Source organism: Malania oleifera, chromosome 1, assembly GCF_029873635.1.
Source record: "Malania oleifera isolate guangnan ecotype guangnan chromosome 1, ASM2987363v1, whole genome shotgun sequence".
NCBI lineage: Eukaryota > Viridiplantae > Streptophyta > Magnoliopsida > Santalales > Ximeniaceae > Malania > Malania oleifera.
This window is the reverse complement of record NC_080417.1, coordinates 5,474,690-5,497,686: the sequence shown is the minus strand read 5'-3', so window position 1 is coordinate 5,497,686 and position 22,997 is coordinate 5,474,690. Positions and strand designations below refer to the sequence as shown.

The following is a 22,997-nucleotide window of genomic DNA, read 5'->3' as shown; positions in this document are numbered from 1 at the left end:
ATCTCAACAATCATGATTTTCAAAATACAGTTTAAAACAAGTCAAGGCATGACCAACCCCATAACACAATATATCTATATATATATATATATATATATATATATATATAACAATATATCCATGGTTTTCCAACAAAATTAGAGATGCAACCTAATGCCACCTTTTTCCCAAAACTGTAACATGAAAAACCCATATTTTACTCGTTAGATTTCCCCAAATAAGTAGTCAAAACACACAGGACCATGAACCACAGTTCTACTGAATTCGATTTCGAAAATAACCAATATAAACAGAATCCCCTTACCTTTCCCCGAAAATCCAACCCAAACCTCTATGACTCCTAAATAGCGAACCGAGTTCCCAAAACCTATAAACCACAGTACAAAACATACTTACAATTCCATTCTCTACAGAACGTCTAAAACGGAATTGAAAACCGAGTCTTACCTCGATTTTGGGTCAAAACCCAAAAATCCTTGAAACGAAGATCCATTCCACAAATCACGAAGATAATCCTTCCTTGATCCTTGTAGTAACGTCGGATCATCGATTCTAGCAACGAACGACGAAGAAATCTAGAGAGATAAAGAGTTCCCGCTAGTTCTAGTGAGAGAGGGAGAGAGTTTTGCCTTTCTTAGCCAAGAAGCAATGAAATAGGATATTTATAGCATCTTTGACTCGGCCAACCTCGTCGACGAGGCGGCGTCTTCATCGACGAACCAGCAAAGGAAGTTCGTCGACGTAGTGGTGGTCTCGTCAACGAGCCTAAGATTTTCGTATTTCCCAAAAGCTCTCGGCTTCTCCTCGTCAACGAACCACTGAATTTCATCGCCAAACAACAGAAAGGCCTTCGTCGACGAACTCTAGCTTCATCAACGAAGCCTGCTCAATTTACTGTTTTACCTTTCTCTTAATTATTTATTTCATATCTCACGAGTTGGGTTCTTACAGCATGTGAATGCTTTCATTTATCGTTATAATTAATTGCATGCACACCTCTATTTTAAATGAGATATGTTTCATGTGTATGTTTGCATTTATCGTTTTATTAATTTACATACACACGTGAAAATGGGATATGATATGTGGTGAATCGGTGATATTTTTAAATTAGCCAAAAAGTCTATAAAACCCAATTCACCCCCCCCCCTCTTGGGATCACACCGATTCCAACAACCTTTTTTCCTGAATGGCGGACATAATTTGTGGTGAGGAGCACACGCATGACCCAACAAACTTGTACTCCTGCTCACCAGGAGGTCTGAACACTACCTCTTTCTTGTAACAATCAATACTGACATAATTAAAGGCTAGCCAGTCCATTCTCAGAATCACATCAAACCCAAGCATGTCAAATACTACTAGATCAACAAGTAGCATCCTTCCTTGAATATCCACTGAATAATCTCTAAGCACTTTTCTACATAGCACTATTGTTACAGTCAGTGTGACCACAAATAATTCGGCATGTAATAGCTGAGTTTCTACCCCACACAATTTGATGTACTCCAGAGATATGAAAGAATGTTTTGCTCCTTAATCAAATAACACAACAGCTTTAATTGAAAACATTAAAATTGTACCTGTCACTATGTCATCTGCATTCTCTGCGTCTCCTGGAGTAAGAGAATAAACCCGCGCCTGAGCGGTGTTCCTCTGGTAGTTACCTCGGGGTACTTGATTGTTCTCCCGGAATTGATTAGGAGCAGGCGCATTACTCAGCGACGCACGACAGTCTCGTGCAATGTGATCGGGTCTACAGCACTGATAACAGGTATTTGTTCCAACTTGGCATTCCCCCTCATGCCTCTTCTTACATTTAGGACAAGTAGGGTATGATTGATTACCCTGATACACTTGACTCCCCATTCCCGGTCTTTGGACCACATTGTTGTTATTTCTCCTCCATAGACCCTTACTGATACCTGCTTGAAAACCAGGAGGCATGGGTCTCTTCCTCTGATTATGTACCCCTGCACTTCTATGTAGACTTATCTCCACTACTGTGGTTTTATCCTCCAACTCCAAAAAGTTCTAAACCTAAAATGTCATTATCTGCTTGTAGATCCCCTATCTCAGGCCTTCTCAAACCTTCGCACCTTCTTTGCCTCGTCTGAAACCATAAATGGGGCGAAGCGAGACAACTCCACAAATTTGGCTGCATATTGCTGGACTGTCAAGTGCCCCTAGGTCAAGTTCAGAATTCCTCCGCCTTAACATCTCTGGTGGTAGCGGGGAAGTATCGATCGAAGAAGATTTCTTTAAAATGGTTCCAGGTCAAAGCTACGGGTACTAGCCTCTGTTCCTCAAGTCGCGTCACAGCTATCCACCAACGCTTGGCCTCTCCCATCATTCTAAATGTGGCGTAAAGGACCTTCTGCTCATCAGTACAGTGCAGTACTGCCAATATCTCCTCGATCTCCTACCCAATTTTTCGCAATGATTGGGTCGGCTCCTCCCACAGAGGTTGGAGGATTCATGCGGGTAAACTGCTCGATGGTGTAACCTAGGTCAGCTAGTGGGCAATTATGTCCCTGATCTATGCCATGACTTGTTAAGCTAAACCACATAGTACTGGATTGGTATCACTGCCGTCCACGTCGGAAGCCCTTGCTACTTCCACCAGCATTTGTGTTGCCACCACTGGGATCCATCCTGAAGATAGGACAGAAAATAAATCTTAGAATCCTATATCATAACATGACTGATAAAATCATTTAACTGAGAAACTATAAAATATACTATATCCTCATACAAAAATTCTTAGGCTTTCCCCTTAGGAACTTCCCTCACACAAACAAACCAATTTAACGTGCATATTCCCAATTTGAGGTTTAGTCTCACCCCTTAGAAACAAAATCGAACTTCCCTAACACATACAAACCAATTTAACGTGCATATTCCCAATTTGAGATTCAGTCTCACCTCTCAGAAACAAAGTCGTTGATGGTTTGTCGTTGCTTTCCTGAAACCGTTGTCTCAAGTTAATCACAGAAGACAATCAAGGGATTTCTGCTTCATGGTTGTGAGAAAAAACCCAAAATTCTAATAATGACTTACTAAAATCCTAATCTACCCATTCCTATCCTCATCATAATTTATACCTATACTCTAGTGTTATTATCCGCTAAAGTCTGCAGAACATAGCAACCTAAGCTCTGATACCACAACTGTAGCGTCTTAAACCCAATGGGGCCTAGAGTGCAATTCTCCATACATATATATCTCTGATACCATCATTATAACAACTCAAACCCAAAGTGGGGTGTCGGGTACTCCTGTCTATAACTCAATTTAAAACATGCATCGGAAATACATCAAACCTCAAAAACTATGCCATAGTTGTAAACCTTCTCATTTATAAAAGTATCTCCCCAAAAATAATAATAAAGCCCAAGGTATACAAAAACATATCTATATACATATCAGTGTCTCACAAGTACTTACTCTAAACTATAGTATCTAAGCCCCCTCTCCCAAAGCTTGCTAGGCTCGGCTCCCTGGATTTAATGAAATGTTAAAATTATTGGGGTGAGACACTTCTTAGTAAGATAGAATAAATTATTATCAGTGTGTGGCTAACATGAGGTTTCATGTAGTAAAATACATTTATATATTTAACTTTAACTGAAAAGGCATTTGTAGACTGTACGCACACCTATATCATTCAAAATACGTAATTTTCCTTCATAACAAAGTTTCAGCTCAACATGGCCCCTTTTTCGTAAATTCACATATATGCATAGAAGAACCTCCCTGACTGGACAATCATATAACATCATGTATAAAGCCCCATGATCGAGTTGTGCGGTCCAAAGATTGAACTTAGCCATGGCTAGCCTACCACCAGGTTAAGTCAACATACTCGTCCGTAAGTCTGATTTGCCTACCCAGGCTAGTCCAAACTCTAGGGGGGTACTCTACATTTCTCTGCCCAAATCGACTATCCAATTACCAACACTCTCAAAATAGTGTGGTTGCACTGACATATCTCACTAGCTACAGTACCGAGCTTCCTTTACATATCTAGTCCATCATGACTTTTAAACCATATAATGCAATTTATAAAATAAAACAGTAATATGATCTCATTTTCACATTTCGGTATAAAACCGTCATATTCACAAATCCGTATAAAACCCGTCATATTCATAAATCAGTATAAACCTATCATATTCATAAATCCGCATCATTCTCAACATTTCCTAAGATCTGTATAAAATCATATCTTTCACTGTATAATACCATAAAAACCAACAGATTAAATTATGCAATAATAGTCATTCTCATGTCACATGATTTGAGTGATAATTCATAATATAATTAACTGCTCGGGGAAGATATATTTTGCTGAAAATAAGGGTATGATCATCTCCATAATTTTATTTAACTAGTAATATAGGTTTTACAAGAATAAGGAAATGATTACCCTACTCACTTTAGTTTTCCCCAAATACATATATAATACATAAAATTTTCATTTTTATATGCCTTATTCATTTAGAAAATCATATATAACATTTATGTATACAAATATTCCAATTTAATCAGTTCATATTTTAAAATAACTGACATAATCTATTCTCCTTACTTGTTCCTGAGAATCTGCCTACAACGTTCCCTAGAACAAACCCTAGCCTTTCCTTAAACTTGCCAAGGGGAGGGGAGCCGACAAGCCGATAGGAGGAAGCGAAGCGATCGGAGAGCGAGAGAGAGCTCAAGAGGGCTTTAAAGTGGGAGAAACACTAGAAGTGAATAGAGAGAGAGAGAGAGAGAGAGAGAAAGAAAGAGAGAGAGAGAGAGAGAGAGAGAGAGAGAGAGAGAGAGAGAGACCGAAACCCTAAGGAAGAGAGAGAGAGTTTTCTAATAAAAAATGAGTTCATTCCTATTTATAGGCATACTGGCCCGGAGGAAACCATCGACGGTTTCCTAAAACCCTAAAACCGTTGACGGTTTGGTCACTTTCTAGATTAAATTTTTCCGTGTTCTAATATATAGGCTCTCGGTTGTTTGAAACCGTCGACGGTTTACCTAAAATTGCCAAAACCGTCGACGGTTTGGTCTCATACCAAACCATGTTCACACAAAACCGTCAATGGTTTTTCTAGGATTGCTCAAATCATTGATGGTTTGGTCTTTGTACTAAACTGTTTCCTTTCTTTTCTTTTCCCCTCTCTTTTCTTTTTCTTTTTCTTTTTTTTTTTTTCTTTTCTCGGTTCAAGTTCCTACATCTTTCTACTTAATGTTCCTTAAACAACTTATTAAAGTAAATTTTCCATCTTTCATTAATGTCTTCTTCCTTAATCAAGACAATATCATCCTCATTTTTTTATACATTTTACATTACTTAAGTCCTTACTATTTCTTTCTCTAGCTCTAACAAATTTAAATATATCTCTTTCCCCTTCTTTTGTATCTAATGTAGCATACAAATTATTAAATGATCTATGTTTACCTTCATTAATGACCTTTTTTGCATCTTTTCTCACCTCTTTGTACTTTTCAAATTTTTACATGCTTCTATATTTTTGTTATGTTTCATACCAAATTCTTTTTATCTTTAAAACTTTTTGAGCATTTTGATCATATCACCAACTTTCTTTCCTATTTGAGAATCTTCCTTTTGATTCATTTAAAATCTCTTTTGCTATCTTTTTAATAGAGCTAGCAATCATACTCCAAAGAGTTTTTGTTTCTACACCATCCCCAATAGTTCTATCGCCATATTTGATCGTTTTATCTTTAAATTTTATTATATTTTTTCCCTTTAGGTTCTACCACCTAGTTCTCTTACATTGATTTATTTTATCCTTTTACATTGATTTATTTTATCCTTTCTTTTCCATTTTTTAATGCATATATCTAATACTAAAATTTTGTATTGTGTGGTTAAACTTTCACCTGAGATAGCTTTATAATCCTTATATGATAAATGATTTACCCTCTTAGTTAAGAAAAAATATATTTTACTTTTTGTTCACTTTGAAGGTTAAAGTGTTCTTCTCTCTCCCTATAGCAAGTATTCATTGTAATAAGATTATAAGACATGGTTAAGTCTAAGATTATCTCCTTAGACTCATTTTTGTCTCCATATCCATATCTTCCACGTATCCTTTCATTATCTTTATTATCCCATCCAACACGTCCATTCAAATTTGCACCCATGAATATTTCCTCAATCGCCAATATGCCTTATATAATACTATACATATTTTTCCTTTTTTTTTTTTTTTTGGTAAAAGAGGGCGGATCCTCCTTTATTTATTAGAAAACCCCTCACTTATGGCGGAAGAATACCGTGGTTCCAGCAATCAAGTTACAAACAGATAAAACTGAAACATAACAGAACGAAATGAAGACAAAATGACACATTAGACTCTTAAATTAGGAAGACTAATTTTTTCAAGGCGTATCATGCCTCTAACTAGATGGGTTAAAGAAGCAAACTTCAAATATCTCATAGTGGTGCCTTCCGCTCCCTGATGAGCCAATAAGTCCGCGACCTTATTTCCTTCTCCGAATTGGTGAGCAAAGGTGAAATTTTTTTTTTTTTTTAATAAGGAGGGCACCACCTCCATTTATTTATTGATATGCCCTCACTTTTGGCGGAGGAATACCGTGATTACAAGACAAGCATTGGGAGATTACAAATAAAAAATTAAAAGCCTCCCGAAAACAACACTAACAACCAACCAAAACATGACTACAAATCCAAATAAAGTTCAATAAGAAACAAATCTAAACAGACCTATAAAAAATACTAAAATCAAATCAAATCAAAAAATCTAAACCTACCAAACAAAAATCGAGAGGTTGAACTAATAACGAAAGGAAATGAGACCCAACTTATCCATCCAAAGGATACCTTTCAGAGAACGTGGTAAAAGATGTTATTTTTCATAGAAAACATTGTTTCCCATTTCTCCTTTCTAGTAAGAAAATCAGTTGCACTATTACCTTCCCTATATTGATGGATCACCATGAAATTCACTCCTTCTAGCTCCGCCACGAGGTCCTCCCAAAAATCTCAAAGATACCACAAGGTACATCTACCTTTCCGAAGCCAATCAACAACAATTCGCGAGTCACTTTCAATAATCACATTAAAATAATGAAGTCATTTTCATAAACGAATTCCTTCCAAAATTGCTTTTAATTCTACACTATTGTTCATACCATTGCCAAAATAGCTTGAAAAAATTGCTTTCACCATGCCATGGCATTCCCAAATAATTCCTCCACCTCCTGAAGTACCTAGAGTGCCCCTACAGCTCCCATCACAATTAAGTTTTATCCACCCTGTTGGGGGTCTAACCCACGAAATAATTTTTCCAAGCCTGGCGCAAACTCCCTGATGTTGAATTTGAAACTCTTTCAAAATCGTAATGTCCGATATCTTCAATTTTTGAAAAGAATTAGAGCTCTCAACTAAAGAACTAACCCAGTATCGAACACTTCTCCATGTCTGATCTGCACTTTGATAAACTCCTTCCATTCTTGCTTTGCATCTTCAATTCTAGAGGCACCACGTAATCAAACACGAAATCAGACTGATTAAAATACCTATAATAGATTATTTTCAAGCATAGTGAAACCAATTTGCAATTCTATTTTTCTAGGGAAGGAACCATTGGAAAGGAATCTCTAACACCACACTAGCCTGACGTCAAACCTCTGAAGCCACCTCGCCTAAAGAAAGAATGTGATTAGTGTTTTCATGACTTCTCTGCATGTGGCAATCATAAGTTAAAGCCATCGATATTCCTTTAGCCTAAATTCTATCATCTACTGCCAAGAATCTAAACCAGGCTTTCCATAACACATTGAGATATTTATAGGCAATAAAGAATGCCGAAACCAGTCATTCCACTCAAAATTATCACTTCTGCTCCTTATTGCCTCCCATGCCATTTTTGTAAAGAACTTGTCGTCAGGGGTAGGCTTCCAAATGAATATATCCTAACCACTTTTACCAGCTGGCACATTATGCAAGATTTCCATTGTTCTATTGGCCCCAACCAATTCCATTAATAAATCAGAGTTCTAGTTGTTATTCAGTTAGCAATCCTTAATACACAGCTTTTTGTTCGAAATATCCTCAGTGCACAGCTAACGGGCCTAATGTAAGCCACCTATCGAACAAATCCAATCTACCACTACCTTAGAATCACATTCAATCTCCACATTCATATAACCCATTTCTTTGCACATCCGCACTCCCTCCGTCAGGGCCCTAAGTTCGGCTTTATTATTAGAGCCATAGCCAAATAAGGAAGAATAAGCACCCAGAAAAGCCCCACTGCAATCTTGAATCACACCACCCCCTCCACATGTCCCTAAGTTTCCATGACAACTACCATCTACATTCAACTTTACAGACCCAACCCGACGATTCCCCTAGCTAACAACACAAGGAGTTCGTGCCTTCAGAGTGATAATTGGAATCTCAATAGCACTTAAAACTTTTCTACCCTGAGTGGAAAGGAATCTGCTTGATATTATATTCTCTAAAATCCTCCTAAGTCATACCTTGATTGCCAACCGAACTCCTTCAACTGATTCCTTAGCTCCTTCCCTTCAAACTCTACATCGACACACCCAAAGTCTCCAAGTTATTAAACTCAGAAAGATACCAATGATTACACCCCTCTTATTCGATTTCTTAGCGTAAGTAAACCATTGTTGAACACAACAAATTCAAGAAACTGCATTCGTACAAGGAACCCCCAAAGTTGTAGCGGCAAAATCTCAAACCTTCCCAGCAATCTTGCTCGAGCAAAGGACGTGATTCAAGGTTTCTGTTTGCCCCAAATTGCAACAGTTACACCGAGAAGCAAGAGCAATACCCAAGGATTGAACTTTCTCATCCACCGACAATCTTTCAAAACAAGCTTTCCAAGCACATAGCTAACCTTTTTTGGAAAAAGATTGTGCCACAACCAATCCACATCCTTTACATGTGGCCCTTTGACTCTAATTAAATCCCAAGCACTTGAAGACGTGAAGCTTCATTTATCATTGAGTTTCCAAATTAGAATATCCTCACCTGGTCTCCCACAAGTAATATTCTGTATGACTTCTTCGGCTTTGTCATTACCAACCAACTTCACTAAGTGTTGCCTATCCCAAGCACCATCCACCCACACATATTCAATATTAAGCAGAGGATTTTGAATATTGTTAAATTGCAAACAAAGCGGGCCACTAGCCAACCAATTATCAAACCAAAACGAAACCTTGCCATTCTTTACTTTCAGCTTCACATTCTCTGTCACTTGAGGTAAGATCCGCATGACTGATTTCCAAAATCGAGAACTCGAGTCTTTAGAAACCACCATGGAGATATGTCCTTGTTTCACATATTTAGCACGAAAGAATTTTGTCCAAAGATTTTTTAAAGTCATGAGCCTCCATGCAAATTCCATATATAGATATTTTTGAATTTCACCAAAATCACGAACACTTAATCCACCCTCATTAGTGGGCTTGCACAGTTTAGACCACGGGCACCACTTCATTTTTGACTTTTCATTTATCTCACCCCAAAAGAAAGTTGAGAGGATAGAATTCATCTTCTTGTAGACTACCTTCGGAATGTCTAATACCGCCAACAAATGAGTCGTCATACAAGTGAGAACATGCTTTAAAAGAATTAGAAGACCACCTTGCGAGAGCAGCTTTAGCTTCCACCTTGCCACCTTACTTTTATTTTTAAATCAATGGCTCCAAGAATCAAATCATAAAGCGCCCGGAAACAAGCGGGACACCTAAGTAAGTGACCGGGAAAATACCCTCCACGAATCTCGTTAATCTTATTAAACTCTGCCTCCGCCGCATTGGAATTTTCTTTGAAAAGAAGATAGTTGTTTTTTCTTTGCTAATCATTTGGCCAAACCACTGCTCATAGATACCCAAAACTTTAATAAGAAGCCGCATGGATCATTTCTCCCCTTTAAGAAAAACCAAAATGTCATTTGCATAGAGTAAATGCAAAATCAGAGGAACCTCCAAAGGGTGAGAAAAATAGCCAATACACCCCTCCTCGAAGTTTTTCTGCAACAATAAAGATAAAACCTCCTCCAAAATTGTATCTTAAGATTTTCCGCTAAGCTTATTGAAAAGTATAAGCACTAATTACATTTATTATCTCTTAGCCTAAAACCATCTTAATTTTTATAATTCTAATCCTACTCTTTCGACATCTACACCATTATCTTTTAAGTTTTTGTATATAATAATTCCAACCTTATTATTATGCCTTTTTTTCTTTCAGTGTACCAAAGTTTAAATCCTAATTTATTAATTTCTCTAACTTTCTTCTCCACCAACTTAGTTTCTAGAAGGCAAATTAGAGTAACTTTTTTCTAATCATTGTCTAGGGATGAGCATTTGACTAGTTTGATTAATTCAAGTTAATTTCGGTTGGAAAATCTCATTACCTAAACAGACCAAAATTCTATATTTAATCGAACTCAAAGCCGACCGAACTGAATTTTGATTAAATATTTCAATATATAAATATATAAATTAAATAAAAATTTAATATATATATATAATATATAATATATATAATTATTTATTATTAATTTATATTATTTCGTTAATCTGACTAATCGAATTAAGAGAACCCAAAAACCAAACTAAAAATCAAAAACCAAAAATTGAAATTCAACAAAAATTAAAACTGAACTGAATCAAATAAATTTTTAACTGAACTAAACCGACCAAATTTACTTGGTTCCAAATTATGCTCACCCCTATTGTCTACAATTGTCATGCTTTTACCAATAAATATCCCTATATTCCACGTTAGTAATCTAATCATAGTCTTTTTTCCTTTTTTACCAACCCATGTCGAAAATGATTTTAAGAATCCTCACATATTTGAAAGCATACTTGGACGTTACATAACACGTCACTTCGGGACAACGACCTAATCCACCCTCGCCCACTTTTCATTATACCAAAGTGCTATAAATGCAACACGTCGCTCATAGGGAATGCTGCAACAAAAAATCAGTAAGAATTCATATAATAATAGATTGACAAGTTTTACGCAAACTATCATCTACATAACACAATCCTCCTTTATCTAGGCTTGGGATCATCTGTGAGTGAAAAAATTAGTACATAAGTGCATCATAATCGAAGTTTTTAGTTCTTAAAAAATGAAAATATTTAAAGATTTTTTTTAAGAAAGGGTCGATAGTCACTCACATAGCGGTCTCATTCCAAATTTATTACTAAACTCACTTGTGGTGAAGGAAAACCATGATTACAAGCAAAGCCTCTAGGAGATTTTAATTAAATAAAAAACCCTCCCAAAAACAAACCACAAACATAAACCAAAAAAATAAACCAAAAAAAAAACCAGAAAAAAACAAGAACGAAAAACAAAAACAAAAACCGAAAAAAAAAAATACAAAACTAAACTAACCAAACGGCTCAAACTAATTAAGCTCAACTCAAAACAACCAAGCAAACTACATAATACTAATCAAAAGAAATAACAAAAGACAGAACATTAACATCTAATGCTAGGGAATCCAAGACTATCAAATCTCAATATGCCTCTAAACTTTCTCGGAAGCTCATCCCCCTCAAATTAATATATCATACCTTCTTCACCCTGACATGCAAGGTATTCTACTGCTTGATTACCCTTTCTATAAATGTGACAAATAGAAAACTGAAAACCTTGAAAATCCAAAACAATCTCCTCTCAAAAATCCCATAAATACCACATCGTACATTTATCATTATTGATCCAATCAACAATCAGTTTAGAATCACATTCAATGACAATATTATAAAAACCCAAATCCTTACATAACACCCCAATGTGCATTGCACGAAGTTCAGCTTCATTATTCGTACCTTGGCCAAAATAAGAAGAAAAGACACCTTTAAGTTTGCCTGAGAAATCCTGAATAGTACCTTCTCCCCCACACAAACCTAAATTACCTCTACAACTTCCATCTATATTCAATTTCACAAAACCTATTTATGGTTTCTCACAAACAGCCATAGACTGTCTTCTCACGCTATGAGACACTAATCGAGGAATATCAAATAACTCAACCCCCGGACCCGAATTGCATAACAAAATACTCTATCAAAATACAACTAATCCAAAACCAAATGAAACGCTCCTTTGACTCCACCGTACCTTCCATCCTAGCTTTGCACCAAAATTGCCAAAGCCATCAAGTGATGATAGAGGGAATCAAGCCACTACAAATGCCACGTTGAAAAGATTTTTTTGCTAACAAAATTATTGAACTTAACAAAGTCTATAGTATTTAAGAGTTGAAATCTTAGAAGTTAGATTTTTTTTTTTTTTAAATAAATGACTTCAAAATAAATTCAATATAATTTAATATTATATTTTACTGCAACAAAAACAAATCCAAATTCAAGGACCAAATTTTATACTTACAAAACACCTACTACTACAAAATGCAATATAAAATATATGAACTCCTGTAAATCCACACATCCAAATCCCTATCTTTAAACTCATGCTCCAAACATTCCGCTCCTTAGGCTCAAGGCATTTCTACAACTTCGGACAAACAGGACTAAAAGTGAGTAATATATTTTAAGGCCATGCAAGAATAGCAAACCCAGACTACTGAAGCCAGAACAAATTTTTACCAACAATTCAACCAAGGCAGTGCCTGACATGAGTTTGAGAAACATGGCAGTTAGTAACTCAATACAAGCATATACATATAAAAGTAAATCTGACGAGAAACAAAAGACAATTCAAATCTTCTAACATCAATCCCTACATCCTGTAGCCTTGAGTTCTGAAATTTGTTACATCCTGTAGCCTTGAGTTCTTATGAAATTTGTAATTCAGCAGGCAAACCAATACCAACCATGAGATTAAGGAGATGAAGTCTATGGCTTGCTTCTGTGGGTGCAGGTAGCAGATGCGCAGATTTTGCAAGTCACATACAAAGCCATTACTGATAACAATAATAACAAGCACAAGAGCGTGAGTGGGGAGGGGAGGGAGGGGGCAACTTCTAGCAGGCATCCCGATAAAAGCTTGTGAGTCTCGTTCTTGTTCTTGTTCTTCCCTTTGATTCAGTCTCTTCACCATCCAGACAATTTTCATTTCTCTAAATGCTCACGACCAACATGAAAGTTAGGTTAATATCTAAAATAAACATTTAAAACTTAGACCCAGGGCAGATTAGTTCAGGGGCAGACAAATCACTTCCTAAAGATCAGCATTGTGGTATAAAACCCAGTAGAACCATAGAGACAAAATTATTAAAGATCTGTAGAAACAGTGCCAAAACAAATTCTCTGACGAACAATGTCCAAAAGCAATATTTTCATTAATTCATGACTTAAAAGGCAAATTAACCACCTTGACATGTAGGTTACTGTCCACCGCCAGAATGCACATTTTCACCATCGTTATTTAAAACTTTATCAGCATCTTCGTCCTGCACAACAGTACATCACATCAGACTAGCCAAACACAATTACTGAGGCTGCAAACTTTGAACAATCAATCAAACACGAAATGATTCAATAATGCAATAATCTACTTTAAGAACATATAAAAAAGGTTTATTTCACTGTCTTTTTTTGCGACTTTAGGCCACTGAGGTTGCACTTCATTCATGGAATGCCTATTCCTAGAAAAAAAATGATCAATCATACAAGAATTTGATAGCTTACAATGCAAAAATTTGTGTATCCAAATGTACAAGGAATGAATACTCCCAGGTTTCACAATAGGAATATGTATTCCTAACTGTTAGATGGAACTACATAGACCTTTGCATGAGTAATTTATTTGAAAATTTATTTGTCCTTACAATTTTTATTACATTTTCATCTCATTCCATTTTATTGCTAGGAATAACATTGCATGAACCAACCCTAATTCGAGTGATTTATGGAAACACATAAAAGGCACTTGCTGCTCACATGAATTAATGCATTCCCAAGTTCTTTATTTAATAGCATACAGCTGGTACTATTTCAAGCTTACCATTTCAATGCTGAAAAAAATTGTTGCACTAACTGTAAAACAAACAACACATGTCCACAAACTGCCCAGAGAGACTGATATTTGATTGTGTCAAATTTATCTTGTTCGCAAATCAACAGTATTTTTAAAGTTAAATATAGTTCAAATTCCTGTACACTACATTACATGTACAACAACTAAAGGAGCGAACCATTATTCTTGAAATGGTACGGAATATCTATTACAAATTAATACTAATGAAATAAAATTTGGCAACTATGCGTCACAGGGTAGCAATTCCCAAGGCCACAAGGAAAAACCCCTGTCTTAGCCTAAAATGCCATGCCTGTGTGGCGATAAGACTGCACAAAGTCCTGTTCAGTCGTGCTCATCCTCATCCATGGAAACACTCCAATGTCCAATTCAATAGTTGAGCCTCACGGAACAACAACCCTTATCCCAGCTGAGATTGAAATGGAGAAACCATGATTCGAACAGTAACAGTGTTGAACTCACATTCCACCAGCACCGAGGATAACTCTTATCATCACAGCAGAGTCCTCACGTAGAAGCATCTGCCACTTACCAATCACTAGCCTAAGCTAAGGGAAATAACAAAATACACTACTTGAGTCTGACATATGAAGGATAAACACCCTCAATAGTACATGAGTATGAGACCACCACCTGAGTATACCCCAAGAGCCAAAATGAGTGAAAGTCTCATTCTTCGGGCTGAGAGTACCACAAAACATCATTCTCTAATGAGTCATTCGTGGGACTCCCAATCCCACACAGAAACCCTCCCATAAGCTCTCCTCAAGGTGTTCACTTAGAACTCTAAGAGGATATTGGGGGAAGGTAAGCCGCTCACTTGGTGTTCCCCCCAAAAGTAATCTCTCCAAAACAATTCTCGTTCAGATAGAAGCAACCAGCCATGGGCTTAATGGTTGTATATCATAGCCCAGGAAAGCCATCATGACAACCGTTCAAATCCACCAAGACATCACAATGACATTCAGAATACGTCCATAACTGAATCCATGTTAACCAAAGTTCATTCCATAACCCTTTAAACATGAGCACCATAACGATCCAAGGTTGGCCAACAAGCTATTTGAGATGTGTTACAATTACAAGAATGTAGGATGGATTGTGACATATTCCCCCACTCCATCTTATCAAAAAGCCCTAGCTGATTGACACCTAGCTGTCTTTTGTTGAAGCTTTGACAAGCCCCAATTAAGAACTTTTAGAACAATCAAGCTTCAACATACTGCCTCCTAGCAGCATGCTGACTCATCTCCATTTCTAGCAGTAGACCAAAACCCAGCTCTCATTAAAAGACCCTTTTTGAACACATTCCTGAACAGAACCTTTTCTTTCCAGGTTAAGAAAACTGATACTCATCTTCTCTAAAAACCACTCTGATCCCCAGATCCTCAATGAAGCTAGTGTGTCCAAAACATTGCTCCAAGCAGTTGGTCATCCACCATCCCCGTTACCACAAGTTCCCCAAAGGGAACAAATCAGTCCTCTCAGAATTCAACCTCACTAATCCTTGATAAGGATCTGTATTTCATCCTTGTCCCTCAAAGCCCAAGATCTCACTGGAGTGAAGAATATTTGTCATCTAATTTGCTGAGGCAAAATCCTTACCAAAGCAGATTTCACTCTCGAAATCAATCGATATTCATATCAGCCCAAGGAGCTTCATGCCCCAAAATCCCATTCTAAATGTGTTATTCACTTATAACCTACTTTGGACATTTAATACCATATTTTGGGGGTTGATGCAACTTCCTTTTTTGCTGAAAAGAGTTCATTTTGAAACCCTCATTTTTCTAAGATTATATTGGCAGCTTCATTGTTTTCCCTCCACAGTTTCATCACTTGCTAAGAGGGTTCTCAAACCAAATGCATGAACAAGTCTCACACCTATTGTTGATACCCATTTTCGTCCGAACTAATTCCAGACCCCAATTTTTGAATCATAAAAAGTTTATATATTTTTGTGAGCTTCGAAGACCCAAGTTGGACTAATTTTGGATTTAATTCCATTAATTTCAGGTGAATGTGGACATAAGCAAGGGCTAGGTTCATTATTGTGACAAATTGGTAAATAGATCATGTTTTGAGGGTAATTTGGGAAAGCTTGGGTTCTTAGCTCAAAATCCTAGTCCTTACCTTATAAAATAGGCTAAAGGAGGCATTTTGGTTTTTGGACATTCAAGGAGGGAAGAAAAAAACCCCCTTGGGGAGATACTTCCAATTTTGGGGGACACACGTCCAAATGAAGAGAGGAGGAGAAGGCTTCATGCTTAGAAGAGAGCGAGAGAAGAGGATAGACAATTGAAACTCTAGGAACTACACATTCAATATTGGTGGAAGGACTCATGTAGAGAGTTTGAATAGAGATTTACAAAAATAAAAAAACAAGGAGGTGTGTGTACAAGAAGATTCAAGAGAAGAATATTATATTATTTCTTGTCCTTCTAAATTTTATTGGATTTTATAGATTTTCTTATTCTTGAAGGAGAACACAAGGTATGATCTTTTTAATCTTCTGTTGATGTTTATGGATTTTAGCTTGTTAAGTGCAAAGGATTAGTGTGAATATTGAACACTAGGGCATATTCTTGGAAGTTTTTGAATGTCAATATGAAGACTAGCCCATAATCTCTCCACGGTTTGATTGAAATTGTGTGCATGAATGAAAAAAGGACTATTTACCAAAAAGCTAAAGCTTTTAAGTTGTGGGCCAACAATATATATCAAGCTTTAAAACTCCCCCGGATGTGCAGCCCGGCAGCACGTGGAAACACACGATAAATAACACCCATGGGGAACACCAACAATATATATCAAGCTTTAAAACTCCCCCAGTTGTGCAGCCTAGCAGCACGTGGGAGCACACGATAAATAACACCCATGATAGGGAACACAATAATTTTTAAAACACTGCACAATAAATGCAAGAAACAAGACTAGAACCCAATGAAGAAAGGACTATTTGCACTTTTGTGTTCTATTTTATATATATATCTCTTGTTATTGTGTTAAAATCTTGAATCGAAGAGAGAAAAAGAGTGTTTTAAAGAGAATGATTCATATTAGGGTTTTAGAAAAAAGAGGAACAAAGCTGGATTGGTCAATTTTTTCATTAAAAAATCTATTTTTTTATTATTTTATTTATTTATTATTTTATAAATATTTTTAAAATAAAAATGGTAAAAAAAACCAAAAAATAATTTTAAAAATCTATTTTCTATTATTATAACTCTGCTTGTGATGCACTTAATGTCCTAATTCTTTCACACACAGTCGGTCCCAATCCCGAGTAAAGGATGAGGGTTGCATTAGGTAGCTGATACCCAGCGTAAAATTTGTCAAGTCATTATGATATGAATCCTTATCGAATATTTTCTGGAGCGTCCCCTATGAGCGACGCGTTGCACTTGAACCACCCAAGTGTAGCGAAAAGTGGGCGCGGGTGGGCTAGGTCGTCGCCCCGAAGCGACGCGCCGTGTCGGCGCCCAAGTACGGTGTCAAATATGCGAGGGTTCCTACATCATTTTGGACGTAGGCAAGTAAAGACGTTAGTTCAAGAAACTAAGATTAGATAAACAACTTGGAATATAGGGACACTTACGAGTAAAAGCATGGAAATTGTGGATACAATGATTAGAAGAAGAATTAATATAATTTGCCTTCAAGAAACTAAGTGGGTGGGGGAGAAAACTAGAGAGATCGATAAATCAGGATTTAAACTTTGGTACACTAGAAAAAAAAAAACATAAGAATGGAGTAGGCATTTTTATAGACAAATACTTAAAAGATAGCGTTGTGGATGTAACTAGAGCAAGGGATAGAATTATAAAAATCAAGATGGTATTAGGACAAGAAATAAAAAATATCATTAGTGCTTATGCTCCTTAAGTTGACTTAGCAAAAAATCTTACGAGACAATTTTGGGAAGATATGGATAGTATTATACAAGGCATACCAGGGACTGAGAAAATATTTAGAGGAGGAGATCTGAATGGACACGTTGGAAGAGATAATAAAAATTATGAGAGGATACATAAAGGATATGGATATGGAGACAAAAATGAGTCTAAGGAGATGATCTTAGACTTTGCTATGTCATATGATTTTAGTATAATGAATACTTTAAGAAGAGAGAAGAACATTTAATAACCTTTAAAAGTAGACAAAATAGAAGTCAAATAAATTTTTTTTTAACTAGGAGGGTAGATCATTTATCATGCAAGGATTGTAAAGTTATTTCAGGTGAAAGCCTAATCACACAACATAAAGTTTTAGTGTTAGATATATGTATTAAAAAATAGAAGAAAAAAGATAAAATAAACCAGTATAGGAGAACTAGATAGTGGAACCTAAAAGGAAAAAATATAATAAAATTTAAAGATAAAATGATCAAAGATGGGGATTGGACCATAAAGGATGGGATAGATACAAATACTCTTTGGAATATATTAGCTAGCTCTATTAAAAAGATAGTAAAAGAGATTTTAGGTAAATCAAGGAGAAGATTCTTGAATAGCAAAGAGAGTTGGTGGTGGGATTTGGTATAAAACATGGCAAAAATGTAAAAATAGAGATAACTTTGAAAAATGTAAGGATGCAAGAAAAGATGCAAAAAGGGCCGTTAGTGAAACTAATTATAGATCTTTTAATAGTTTGTATGATAGATTGGGTACAAAAGAAGGAGACAGAGATATATTTAAGCTTACTAAAGCTAGATAAAGGAAGAATAAGGACTTAGGAAATGTAAAATATATAAAAAGTGAGGATGATATTGTCTTGGTTTATAACAAAGATATTAAAGAAAGATGGCGAAGTTACTTTAGTAAGTTGTTTAACGAAAAACCAAATAGAAGGTTTAAACTTAAAATTGTCAAATGAGGAAAAGATTAAAAATATAAGATTTATTCGCAAAATTAGAGTTAACGAAGTTAAGTTTGCACTAAAAAAGATGAAAAATGGGAAAGCTATAGGATCAGATAACATCCCAATTAAGTTTGGAAATGCTTGGGTGATGACGGAATTATATGGTTAACTAATTTATTTAATACAATTATAAAAACTAAGAAAATGTCAAATGAATGGAGGAAAAGCACTTTAATACATATATACAAAAATGGAGATATTTAAAATTGTAATAATTATCGTGGAATTAAACTACGGGGAAGGATAGTTGAACAAAGATTAAGGTTAGAAACGAAGATCTCAGAAAACCAATTTGGTTTTATGCCAGGGAGATCTACAACAGAAGCTATTTATCTTTTAAGAAGATTAATGGAAAAGTTTAGGAAAAAGAAGAAGGAATTGCATATGATATTTATTGACCTTGAGAAAGCATATGATAGGATACCTAGAGAAGTTCTATGGTGGGTTTTAGAAAAAAAAGGTGTATGTTGTAGGTATACTAATGTCATTAAGGATATGTACGATGGAGTAATGACTAGTGTAAGGACTATAGATGGAGAAACTAGAGAATTTCCAATTACCATAGGCGTATATCAAGGATCTGCTTTAAGTCCTTATTTTTTTGCTTTAGTGATGGACCAATTGACTAGGAGTATTCAAAAGGAGGTTCCATGGTGTATGTTGTTTGCAGATGATATTGTATAAATTGACGAAACTAGAGACGGAGTAGAGGCTGAGTTAGAATTATGGAGAGAAGCTTTGAAATCTAGACGCTTTAAGATAAGTAGAAATAAAACAGAATATATAAAATGTAATTTTAGTAATAATAGGAGGAATATTGGAGACAAAGTTAAACTTGATGATGAAGAAATAAATAGCACTTGTAGATTTTGATACCTTGGATCTATTATGCAAGCTGAAGGAGAAATTGAAGATGATGTAATGCATAGAGTTAAAGCAGGTTGGGTAAAATGGAGAAGTACTTCAAGTGTACTATGTGATCATAGAATACCCTTATAATTGAAAGGGAAGTTTTATAGGACAGCTATAAGACCAACTATGTTATATGGATCGGAATGTTGAGCGACAAAGAAACATAATATCCAAAAAGTAAAAGTTGCCGAGATGAGAAAACTTAGATGGATGAGTGGTATAACATTGAAAGATAAATTAAGGAATAAACATATTTGTGGTAAGTTAGGTGTAGCTCCTATAGAAGATAAGATAAGGGAGGGACGACTCAGATGGTATGGACGCTTGCAACATAGGCCACATAGTGCACCTGTGAGAAAGAGGGAATTAGTTATTGTTTGGGGGGGGGGGGGGGGGAGGCAGTAGGGGTAGGAGTAGACCTAAAATAATTTAGGAGGAGATAATGAGTAAGGATTTAATATCCTTGAATCTATCAAAAGAAATGGTCCATGATCGCATAATTTGGCGGAAAATGATTCATATAGTCAACCCCACTTAGTGGGACTAAGGCTTGGTTTTGTTGTTGTTGTGTTATTTTCTATTATTATGGCTTTTTTTGTACACTAATTTTTTATAAAAAAAAAATAAAAAAAATAAAAAAAGGGAATTAGTTATTGTTGGGAGGGACGACTCAGATGGTATGGACACTTGCAACATAGGCCACATAGTGCACCTGTGAGAAAGAGGGAATTAGTTATTGTTGGGGGAGAGGGGGCAGTAGGAGTAGGAGTAGACCTAAAATAACTTAGGAGGAGATAATGAGTAAGGATTTAATATCCTTGAATCTATCAAAAGAAATGGTCCATGATCGCATAATTTGGCGGAAAATGATTCATATAGTCAACCCCACTTAGTGGGACTAAGGCTTGGTTTTGTTGTTGTTGTGTTATTTTCTACTATTATGGCTTTTTTTATACACTTATTTTTTATAAATAAAAAATGAAAAAAATATTAAAAATTGAAGCAAATTACTATAACAATTCCATGGTTGATTTTTAGGTTTTAGGGTTTTCTTGTGTATTTTAACATTAAGTTTTTCTACTTGCAATAAAAGAAATAAAAAAATCAAGAAGAAAAGTTTTCTTTTTGTAAATAAAGAGTTGATTTTATTATATTTCCTTTCTTTTTTCCTTTCCTATTTTAGTAAGATTAGAATCTTGTGATTTAGGAAGCTTGTATTTTGACTTTATGTAGTAGCCCCCTTTATATTATGGTAACTCTTTTTTTTTAACGAAAACCCCAAATTTATTGATCGCCCTCACTTATGGCGGAAAAGAAACAAACCAACTAAACAAAAAACCCGTACCAAAAACCAACTAAACAAGCCCAAAAGTAATCAAAACAAACAAAACAAATTACCTGTAAAGTGATGTCAAATACCTGCAAAAAAAAAAAACCCGAGGAAAACATAGGAGAACTAAATGATGACAATTAAATACGAAGGCTTGGAATACTCATCTTATCCATATGAATTAGACCTCTCATTTTACTTGGTAGCTCATCACCTACAAAATATTTCCTCGTGTTGCCTCATTCGCCTTGACGAGTCAAGTAATCCACCACCTGATTACCTTCTCTAAATTGGTGTTTTGTAGAGAACTAAAGGCCTTGTAACTCCTCCTTTAACACTCTCAAAAGTCCCATAAGTACCAAGAAGAGCAAATTCCAAATGTGATTTAATCCACCCACCTATTCCGAGTTGCTTTCAATACAAATATTTTGATATCCCAACTCTTTACAGAATCGAACACCACTAGTTAGAGCCTACAACTCCGCTCCATTATTAGTACCTGACTCGAATTTATCAGAGAAAGCGGCCTTAATATTACCTGATGAGTCGCAGATCGCGGATGATATCACCACAAGAACCCGGATTTCCTCTACAAGAGTCATTTATATTTTAGCTTCAACCAACCTATAGGAGGCTTTTCCCAGACTACTTTTCGAGGAGTTCTAACTTTCGGTGTTATCGTTTTCACTTGGAACTCTTCCAATAAATTCTTATCAATAGAGGACAGAGAACCCTTCATGCCTTCTGCAATTTTTGCGAGGCAAAACTTCACCGATAACCCAACAGCAATCCCTGACTCATACTTATCTTCCATGCAGGCTTTACAACGTTTGAGCCATTGTCTCCAAGAAATTATAGTAGGTAACAAACCGATGATCGTACCTTTTTAGGTTGATTTTTTAGCACATCTGAATCATCTGCTAATTTTCACCCTCCAAGGTTCATCATCAAAATTTAGAATTCACAAGACAGACGCTGCTCTCTTCCAAAACATATTTGTGATGGATCCCGTACTCAAAATATGATTGAGAGATTCCTCTTTTTTATCCACGCAGCAGTTGCAACATGAGACCATATCAACTTTCACCTCCCGCACTCTCTCATCTACAAGAAGACATTGGAACATGGCTTTCCACATACACATCGAAACTTTCTTAGGGAGTAGATTATGCCAGACCCACTCCATCCACCGGTACTGCTCCCCTTTAATTCTTATCACTTCCCAAGCCGAGGCAGTTAAAAATTTTCCATTTATGGAAGGCTTCCAAACAAACACATCAGGCCTTGATTTGTGCTTTATAGACAACAAAATCTCATTCGTTTTTGGGACCCCTACCAAATCTTTCAGCATATCAATATCCCAATTCTCATACTCCCAATAGTCTTGAATCTTAAGCTCAAGATGCTGGACCGTGTAAGAACACTCCGCAAAGGGACCACTGCTCAACCACTTATCAAACCAAAAAAAAGTCTTTCCTTCTCTAACCTTCACATAAACATTCTCATAGACCTCTGGAAATACCTTTAAAATTGTCTTCCAAAACCAAGAGCCCGTTGGAGTATAATTGATTGAAGCCATGTGACCTGATTTAACGTATTTAGCCTTAAAGAAATGGGACCAAAGATTATGGTAACTTGATATAGATCTTAGTTTGCTTATTTTCATTATTTTAAATTTCATAAAAATCATAAAAATTGATAAATACAAAACAAACTAAAATTGCTTGCTATTGAGTAAAAAGCATTGTCCTTCGTCCTCAAAGAGTTTGAGGTTATTTGTCTTAA

The 22,997-nt window shown here is 35.9% G+C and overlaps 2 protein-coding genes across 3 annotated transcripts in view; both read right to left on the bottom strand.

Annotated features, from left to right (window-relative positions):
* Positions 1 to 1,158: 1,158 nt before the first annotated feature.
* LOC131144249 (uncharacterized) lies at positions 1,159 to 1,869 on the bottom strand. The gene is made up of 2 exons (XM_058092780.1): positions 1,584 to 1,869; positions 1,159 to 1,535 (listed from the first exon to the last, which is right to left on the bottom strand). The coding sequence occupies exons 1-2, from the start codon at positions 1,867 to 1,869 to the stop codon at positions 1,159 to 1,161; spliced, it is 663 nt and encodes a 220-aa protein (XP_057948763.1).
* Positions 1,870 to 12,635: 10,766 nt separating this feature from the next.
* Positions 12,636 to 22,997, bottom strand: part of LOC131150665 (uncharacterized) — a 35,594-nt gene continuing 25,232 nt past the window's right edge. For both annotated transcript variants that reach the window (XM_058101523.1, XM_058101534.1), the window contains exons 5-6: positions 13,385 to 13,463; positions 12,636 to 13,130 (exon numbers count right to left, since the gene is read on the bottom strand). In XM_058101523.1, coding sequence (XP_057957506.1) covers positions 13,398 to 13,463 — 66 coding nt within the window. In that variant the 3' untranslated portion in view covers positions 12,636 to 13,130; positions 13,385 to 13,397. The remainder of the gene's footprint in view (positions 13,131 to 13,384; positions 13,464 to 22,997) is intronic.